The sequence below is a fragment of the Elephantulus edwardii genome, unplaced genomic scaffold (genome assembly GCF_000299155.1).
Source record: "Elephantulus edwardii isolate Elephantulus edwardi_28Jun2011 unplaced genomic scaffold, EleEdw1.0 scaffold00138, whole genome shotgun sequence".
Classification (NCBI taxonomy): Eukaryota; Metazoa; Chordata; class Mammalia; order Macroscelidea; family Macroscelididae; genus Elephantulus; species Elephantulus edwardii.
The window spans coordinates 602684-612068 of NW_006399888.1; the positions used below are offsets into that span (position 1 = coordinate 602684).

At 57.2% G+C, this 9385-nt stretch overlaps 1 protein-coding gene across 1 annotated transcript; it reads right to left on the reverse strand.

Moving 5' to 3' along the window:
- Positions 1-1747: 1747 nt before the first annotated feature.
- On the reverse strand, positions 1748-4675 carry LOC102871252 (leucine zipper putative tumor suppressor 3-like). Its single transcript, XM_006894199.1, has 4 exons — positions 4220-4675; positions 3267-3863; positions 2997-3128; positions 1748-2455 (listed from the first exon to the last, which is right to left on the reverse strand). The coding sequence occupies exons 1-4, from the start codon at positions 4673-4675 to the stop codon at positions 1748-1750; spliced, it is 1893 nt and encodes a 630-aa protein (XP_006894261.1).
- Between the last annotated feature and the right edge of the window lie 4710 nt (positions 4676-9385).

Below are 9385 nucleotides of genomic sequence, written 5' to 3' on the forward strand. Positions count from 1 at the left end.
TTTATATATAATTTATTTTATGATTGGAAGTCCCAAAGGCTAAGTCTAGTCATATTTATTTTTCTTATTATTTGTTTTTCCTACTAATGCCTTTTCACCCTGCCCCTCTGGCCCAGGCCCAGGTTTTGGGGCAGGTGCAGTCAGGTATGAGTGGAATGGGCAGTGGTGGCCAGGACAGCCTCCCCGCCCAGCTAAGAGACCTCGTGAGGGCTGGGAGGGGCTGTACAAGTGGTGGGGGTAGAGGCCAGAGTGGGGCACTCGTTTTTTTGTGGAGCCTCACAGCTCATCAGTCACCAGTCATAGGAGGAGGCTGGTCAGGGGCTGGGGGACTTGCTCACAGTAGTTGCCAGCTCTCTCCACTCTGCCCTCCTCCAAACCCAATCTTTGGGCTAGAGGAAGAGAGAGTGAAAAGAGAAATACAAAGGCTGAAGGCCAGGCCTCCTCCAATTTTTATTGCTGGTGAATTAGAAATTTGTTTTTCACTTCCTGCCTTGGGGAGTTGAACTCTGAGAGGACCCCAGAGGAGGAAGGGAGGAACACTGGCTCCCATCCCCCACTGGAGACCATGCCAAGTGAACTGGTGCAAACACTGAGCCACCTCAGGGCCCTAAGAGCCAAGGGTTCAGTGTTCCTTCAGAGAAGCCTGGTTCTTCAAGGGCAGTCACGTCAACCCCCTGCCATTTAAGGGCCTTGGGCTCAGACCTGAGCCCAGAAGAACTTGGAGTTGGGTAGTGCACCAAAGGTCAAGCAGAATTTTTCTATTGGAAGAAAAGGTGAGACACTGAGGAAGAACTGACCCTGGGTGATGACATTTGGGGTGTGAAAGCAGGAGGAGGCTAGGGCAGTGGAGTGGGGAAGACGTCACAGACACTCATCTGACCTCAGGAACTGTGCGAGGGGAGTGCCTGAGAGGCAGGCAGCACTTGGTAGCTGTAGGTAGAGCCAGACAGTGGCCCTATGTGTAGGGGCAGCAAAGCAGATGAGGCTGTTGGGTCCTGTCAGAGGGTGAGGGTGGCACTGAGGAAGGACGAGGGTGGAGCAGAGGATCCTCCACATGACCCTTCCCAGGAATAGGAGCTCTCATCTACCCTGGGCACTGAGTCTCCATCCTGCCTGCTGCCCCAGCACGCATGCACGGACGCTCACAGGACCAGGCCTGTGGCCTGAGCCCCAGACACCTTGGGGAGAAGGGCTGGCAAGTAGCCCTCTCAACCACAGTCAGGCCATCTGCTCCGAGGGGCTCTGCCAGCCAACCCCGGGAACAAGAATTCTGTCTGAAGGAGAGGTCAGGAGCCCAGGGTCCTGTCCACTCCTGCAGATTCTATGCAGGCCCTTCAGACTACACAGCCAATGAAGTGAGCACAGCATGGCCAACAGCGGCCACTCAGTCCCACAGTGGGGCAGGGACCCCTCACAGCATTGCAGGCCCTATTTCAAACACCAGGGGGAGGGGAAGAGAGCGAGCATGGGCTCTCTGTGCTGCCTAACTCCTCCTCCCTTTCTTCCTTTGCCCTCCCCCTATCCTCTCCTGGAGAGGAGGGTCCAAGCAGGCTGCCCAGGAGGGCAGTGGTCAACTTGAGAGGTCACCCAAGGAGAGGAAGGTGTTGGTGTGGTCACAGCTTCTTTGAAAACCTCTTTGGTCTGGGGATATGGGGGTACCAGGGAAGAGATGGAGGGGAGGGGGTGCTGGGGACTCAGGCCTTTTTGACAGGGCATCTGTCAGAAGGCCACATGCCCAAGCTAGGGGTCAGATTTCTGTGGATTCGATTCGCTCAAGGCGGGAGGGGGTCCAAGCTTTCTTTTCCTCCCCATGCTGGGGAGTGGGCGTACTTGCACCCCCGGCCGCCCCACGCTCGCGCAGCCTCCGCTCCAGCTGCTGGTTGCGCTGGTACATCTCCACATAGCTTAGCTGCAGCTGCTTCTGGTACTCAATGACCTTCTCTTTCTCCTCCAGCCACACGCGGCGCTCCTCTGCGAAGCTGGCCCCCTGGCGCTCCCGGGCGCGCCGCTCCGCTGCCAGCTCAGCCTGCAGCCTGCCCACCTCCCTCCGCAGGGCCCGCGTCCCACTATCCCCGCCAGCATCCACCTCCCCGTCCAAGGAACCCAAGGAGGCAGTGGTGGCCGCGGCCGCCATGCCCGCCTGGCGCCGCATCTTGGCCTCATCGCTTTCGCAAGTGGCCAGCGCATCCTGCGGCTCAGCCGGGTCCACGGGGGTCAGCGCTGGCTTGAGGCAGGCGGCGGGCAGCTCGCCCTCGCTCAGCTCCAGGCTGGTCTGCTTGCTGCTGAAAGAGTCCCGCAGGCTGAGCAGTTCCTCCTCCTTCTCCCGCAGCGAGGCCCGGCCCTCTCGCAGCTGGGAGCGCAGCCCCACAATCTCACTCAACTTCTGGGACACGTCGGCCTGCGAGTCCTTCAGCTGCTGCTTCAGGAGGGAGATCTCGCCTGCCTTCTGGCACACCTGGTTAGGGTCAGGTGAGAGGAGAGGCCAGGGTAAAGGCGGAGCTCTGCTCACCCCAACACAATCCCCTTCCACCACCTCAGATTCAGCCCTTGGGCCTGGGGCACAAATTACACATGGGGTTGACTCCTGATTCCAACTAATTGTCAAGTTGCAAAAGATTCATAAATCACCCTTGGGGGGGGTTGTTATTGTTAGAAGCCATGAAGTTAAGTGTGATTCATAAAGACCTGTGGACAGCCAACTTGAATCCTGCCCTATTTTGGGAGGCTATAAATTGCAAGAGAGATTGACAGGTCTTTCTGTGGCAAAGCCACTGGTGGATCCGAACCATCTGAGAGGTGTGGGTGCAACTTGGCCTCACAGGTCCCTGATTCACGGAGATGTGGTTAACTGATTATGGTTATCTCACACAGCCCACCCCAATCTCATTTCCCCATCCCCACTCTTGTGACAGTGGTAGGCTAAGGCTGAATTTTCACCAGAGAGCAAGAAGCAAGGAGAGACAGGAAGTAGGTAGGCCTGAGCCCCCAGTCCTCACCTCCCACTTGGTTTCCTCCATCCGGGGCAGGAAGTCAGCCTGCTCCTTCTGGCAGGCGGCCACCTTGTCTTCGAGTTCTTCCCGCTGGCGCATCAGCCGGGCTGCCTCCTCCTGCAGCTGCTTCTTGTCCTGCTGCAGCCGCAGCACCTGCAGCTGGAGGCCCTGCTGGGCGCGCTGGGCGCGGCGGGCCACCTGCTGCAGCTTCCCGCTGCAGCCCTGGCGCAGCTCGGCCAGCTCGCGCTCCCAGGCTTTCTGCCGCTCCTCCAGCACCTGCGCCACCGCCGCCTCGCTCTGCTCCAGGCTGCGCCGCAGCGCCGCCACCTCCTGCTCCTTCTCCCACAGCCGCTCCTCCAGCTCCTGGATCAGCGAGCTGGGCGACGGAGGCGAGCAGGCCGCGAACGGCAGGCCTCCGCCTCCGCCCTCCGTGGAGCCCAGGTGGCCCGACCGCCCCATGGAGGACGACGACCCGCTCTTGCTGGAGGCCCGGCCACTGTCAGACGCTGCCAGGTCCTGGTAGCCCGAGCCGCTACTGGTGCTCCCGCCGCCCCCGCTGCTGTAGCTGGCTGTGCCGATGCGATTGATGTGGCTGGTGGAGGCACTGAGGGGCGCCAGGTGCTGGCTGTAGCTGGAGCTATAGGTGGGCAGGCTTGTGAGGGAGTTCCGGCCTGAGTCCGAGAGGCTGCCCCCGCCCCCGCTGGCTGGGGTCATGGTCCGAGACTTGTCCAGTCCACCCTTGAGACCACCCCCAGGGCCCTGGCGTCCCTCGGGGGTCCCGTTGGTCTGTGGGGGACACAAGTTCTGCATGGAGTGGAAGTTCTTGGGTACAACAGGCTTGAAGGCTGATGGCCGGACAAGCGGTTCTGAGCACTGCATAAAAGTAAAGGAGAGAGCTTGGGCATCAGGATGGGGGCCTTAACCTGGCAGGGACCCTGTCTTGTCCCAAATCCACCTTCCACCCCCATCAGATCTCTGTGTTGGGACTCTTTCTCAGTTGGGTCTCTACCTCATGGTCTGCCCGTCCAGGGTTGATTTCTGGACCCACCAGGCAATCTTGGCTCCCAGGCAACACCCTTTCCCCTCCCACGCCTGGATCCCCATCCAGCCTCCATCCTTATCCCCCACAACCTAGCCACCAGACAAGCCCACTCTGTCCAACCCCTTGAGCTGCAGCCTCCCCTCTCCGCCGAGAAAGGCTGTGAGGGGCATAGGGCCTGGGCACTGACCTGGTCTAGTTTGCCAGACGTGGCCAGGAGTTTGGGTGGGTGGCTGGGCTCTCGGTACTGTGGTGGTGCCTTGTCACTGCCACTGCTGCTGCTGCCACCGCTGCTGCCTACCACATTGCCACAGACGTCTGTGTGATCACTGCCCCTCAGCTCGCCATTGAGGTAGAGGGAGTTGGCTAGAGCTTTGTCCTCTGAGGGGTAGCGGCCAGGCCTCTCTCTGCTGGCTCCACTACCACTGCCGCGGGGGCCAGGGAAACTCCCTTGGCTGCCCCCGCCCCCGGTGCGGGTGCCCACACTCTTCATGGCAAACTCCTGAGTGTGTGTCACCCCGCTGCCCACACTGCCCATGGCGAGGCGGGGCTCTGAGGGTCCAAGATCAGAGGGCCGGGGGGCAAAGGCCAGGAGGGGGTCCCGCCCTGGGTCAGCTCGCACAGGCAGCGTTTCCAGCTTCGCCATGACTATGCCAGGTGGTCACTGACGGCACAGCTGGGGAGGCAGAGACAGGTTAAACCCAAACCCACTGCCATGACCCCAACTAAATCAGCCTCAATATCACCTGCGCCTTGTCCCTCACTGATCCCCCCCTCCTTATAATGGGTATAAGGAGGCTGGACATCCAAGGTAAGGGTATGAGGCTGGGGTTAAGTATGATAGTTTGGTATTGGGAGCTGCATTACTCTCTGATAAAGCTCATGCCCCCAGGAATTATCATGTACACACCCTCCCAGCTTCGCTCAGCTCCTCCCAGGCCTGGAATATATCCTGTTCTTCATCTCTTGCTTCAGTCCCATCTCTTCCACGACATTTCCAGACTCAGTGACCCCTCAGCTTTTTGCTGCAACTCCCAGAATTCAGGGGTTCTTTATCCTGTGTCTGGGCCTGTATATGCCAACCTCACATATATGCCAACCTCATGGACTAGAGTGAAAGGCTGCAGTCCCTGAATCCAACAGGAAATCTCTGGAGTTCAGGTAGCAGAGAAACCCATCTCTATCCAAAAATCGTGGGTGGTCTTTCCCCAGCCCCTTAAACCTACATCAAGGGCAGATGTGAAGGTTCACCACCCACCCCAGCTATCTCTCCTTGCCTTTTCAAGGGGTTGGGAGCTGACAGGTCCTCAAGCCAGAGATGCTCCAAGGCGGAGTGTGCCAGAGCCATGCACCTCATTCCCGCAGTCCAGGCTGGACCCGAACCAGCTGCACGATTCTGGACTTGCCAACATCGCCATCCTGGACCGCAGTTTTCTCCTCTAAAATGACAAACATGAAGGGCCTACCTTGGGGCGCTGCTGTGTGCCAGGCACCTCGAGGCAGCTCGAGGCAGCGAGCCCAGGAGGGAAGGAGGGGGGTGTAGGGTAGTGAGCTGGAGCCTTCAGGTCGTCTTATCTCAGTGGGTGCTGTCGCAGGCACACCTCCTCAGCAGACAGCACCGCAGGTGTGGGAAGTCATTCTGGAGGTCTTCCCAACCCCTCCACATACGTCCTGGGCACAAGACGGCCCCTTCCCCAAGGTCAGGTTCTTCACCAGAAACCCCCCAGTGGCTGAGACGAGAGAGAAAGCGCACCGCTTATGGCTGGTGCTGGCTGTGCCTCCCTCGGGGCCAGTGTTTCCCACAGGTGGGCGGGAGAGAGGGAGGGGCCAAAGCACCCAGAGAATGCCGCACCTACCAAGCCACCGAGAGAGGTGGTAAATTCTTCGCCACTCCGAAGACTTCCTGGATTACCCACCTCCTGCCCCCCAGCTCTCTGCGGACCTTGACCCTGCTCAGTTCACCATTAAGTCCTCTGAGCTCTGTTGTGGGCGTGTGCCCCCCTCCCCAAGGCCGGCCCCAGGAGCAGCAGGAGCAGGGCCTCGGGTTACCTGTGCTGCGCTAGGAGGCCCCACTTCCTGGTTCCTTTGTCTCCAGTCCCGCACCTGGGAACACCTGCCCCAGAGGTCTGCGCGGTGGAGCCGGCCAGAGGCAGTGAGCTGAGCCTAGTGATGCGCAAATCCTGTGGCAGAACAGAAGTGGGCGCCCTTCAGGCCTTTACCACCTACTGGTGGCCGAGTGGTAAGGAATTGCACTGCCAACCCAAAGGCACGCTGTTCAAATCCAGCTGCTTGGCAGGAAAACAGGCATGCTCCTCCCCAGCAACTGAAAACCCACTGGAGGGTCAGCTATGAGTTGGTTCCAGCAGGAGGGCATATAACATCAACCCACCAGAAACCAGGCAGGAGCCCTCCTTTCCTACCAGGTGAAGGGGTCTGGGTGGTCCCAGGACTTTTAGAGTGGTCTACAGGAAGTCTTCTACCCAGATGTCCATTCCTAATTCTGTGTTCGCCTTTCATCAGGCCTGACAAAACCCCTGGCCCTTCAGGAATGCTTTGGCCACCTTGCCAGGAATTTCAACCCTCGGTGGTTGAAAAGTGCACCGACTGGCCAGTCCACTGCCTTTGTAGAATTCCATTCTGTCAGTGTCTGTCCCAGCAGGTGTAGAAAACAGCATCCTGCCACCCTCCCCCTCTGCATGATCTGTTCTCACACCTAGGGAATACCATTAGGCAAGAGAGGTGCCTAGAATGTCATTTTAGTGCTGGATCAGCAAGCAAATGTCTCTTGAAATACTGTACCCCATGCCTCTCTTGTCTCCCCCCTAATCTCCCTCCCACATCCAGCACACTCCTGCTATCCCTGCATCCCTAAACTCTACTCCCACCCCGGGCCTGGTCCTCTCTCTTGTCATCCTGGGTGCATGTGATTGATGCAGGGAGTTCTGGGAGGGGGAAGGCTGGATGGCCTGAGGCTTAGAACCAGTGGGAAGACCTGGGGAGAAAGAAGAGGCAAGATCTAACATAAATGGGCTTCAGGGGGTGGGGGAGCAAGGGAGGAGCCTGGGCTGAGGCAGATGAGTGTGACACTTCATATGACAGGGGAGAATGTTTCAGGGGAAGACATACTCCGGAGTATGACTAGAGAAAGATGCCTCTCTTGCGTCGAACAGAGAGAGAGAGAGATTGGGGTCCTCATCAGTACTGGAGGGTGTGGGTTGGGCTCATCATCCTGCCAGGATAACAGAACCCAGAAGCCTGGGAGGTAGTGTGGGAGCAGGAAGAAAACTGAGAAGAAGGTGGGTCCTACGACTTTGAGAGTAGGAGGTGGGCAACACCTGGAGTCAAAAAGAAAGGAGCTAGGTAAAACTAGGATGAAGGGTGTGCCCTGAATTTGACAGATGCAGACATCGATGGTGTTTTTTGGTCAGGAAGGTTTGGGGACAGTGGTGCAAGCAAAACCAGACATGCTGGGGCTTGAGGGGTGTGGAGAGAGAGATATATGGGTAATTTCCATGTAAAAGAGGGCAAAGAAGATAGTAATTTAAGGAGGTCTTGGTATCAAAGAACTTTTTTTTTTAACATTAAAACACGGTGAAAACCTGAGTGTGTTACTATGCCAAAGGAAGGCGGCATCAATAGTGAGGTTGAGAGAGAGTAAAGGTGCAGGCAGGCAGCAAGGGGCTGTGGCAGAGGTCAGGTGTGGGCAGGGACGAACTCTAGAAGTAACCATCTTGACTGTAAGAAGGATGGGGATAAAGTCTGAGAAGCTGCTTTGTACACTGTAAAGTTCGGCACCACCTCCTCTGAAGTTCAGAAAAGGAGAATCTGACTATAGGCTGGGTCTGGCCAGATGTCATTCTGCCCACCGCTCCCCACATATGTGTGGTTGCCAGTCAGACTCAGAGACTGGAAGTTCCAGATAGAAACAAGGTTCAGGATCCAAAGACCCCATTTCCCAGTGGCATCTTTGATCACTAACCTAGAGCGTCTCTCCTGTGAGCCTCACTCTCCAGAGCTTCTTGACATAATCTAAACTGGTTGCCATCAACACACCATTGCCTCTTGTTCTCCCAAGCTTGGACTGCTGCAGCTTCCCTCCTTACAACCTCAGTGGGAAACTGGTAGGACAAGAAGGGAAGTACGTTTTCCCTGATAAGCTTGTGCTTCCTCTATAGACCAGGGTCTTGAAATGGCTCAGAAAAACAAGCTTGGCCTACAAAGGCAGCTGTTGGCATCAGCTCACCTAGGTGACAATAGCTTGTTACCTGACCCTGCTCCTGTCTCATCCCATCAGCTCTCAGTACTTGGGATAGTGCATATAATATTAGTCAGTGGTCAACAAGGGGGTCAATGGCCTCTGTCTCAGAGGGGAGGAATACAGGAAGGCTCTTCCAATCCTCTGTACCACTCAGCGCCGCTCTACCTATATTCCTCCCAAAGCCAGGGAGCTTCTCTTGTGGCCCACGTGCAGCCCGTCCCATCTCCTAAAGATTTTACCAATCCCTCCTTCTAGCACCTTTACTAAGGCTCCTCACTGGCCTTTCTCCCCTTGTAATCCCTCCCACACACAGCTGCCATGGGCTCTTTGTAAAGGGCAAAGCCCATCTCCTCTGTCTTCTACCCAAATCCTCCAGCAGCGCAAAGTGCAGGAGACAGGAGTGCTGGAGGCACCAGCTCCAAGTGTAAATCCCAGCTTGGCTGATTAAGGGTTTACCTCATGTCGGCTCTTTCACCTTTCTTCGCCTTGGGTTCTCACATCTACCTTGCAGGAATCTCAAGATGTAAATCTATTATGGGTAAGATGCCTGCCAGTCTTGGTCCCCAGGAACCAAAGCAGAGCTTACACCAAGGCCCCCAAGGCTTCTCCCACTCCAGTTCTATCTCCTCTGACCTGAGCTCACTTAAGTCCACACCAGCTTTCAAGGGTCAGGCTAAATGCTGCCGTATAAGACAATGCCCCTCATCTTTCTGGATACTCCAGGGAGATTTCACTCTGAGGCCTCCCTAGGCTGGCCTGTGGATGCTCCTGGGCACCGACAGCAGAGTCCTGGGGACCCGTGGGCCCTGGCACAGTGCAGATGCTGGGAGCATGCATGTGGGAATGCCAACGGCGAGCAATGCAAAGCAGCAATGACTCTGGGAAGGGAAACCAGGAAGGGCTTCCTGGAGGAAAGATCCAGGGCTGCTGTAGGGCTATTAGGGTGCAGAGGTCTCCAGAACTTCGTGGTCGGGATGTGAGAGGTGAGATCCGTTTTCCCTTGCCGGCGTGGGCGCCGTCAGGGAAGGGGCCTATCCCCTAGATCCCGGCTCCGAGGAAGCGCCTGTTTCAGAACTGAGGGGGCCGACAGCGCGCCCC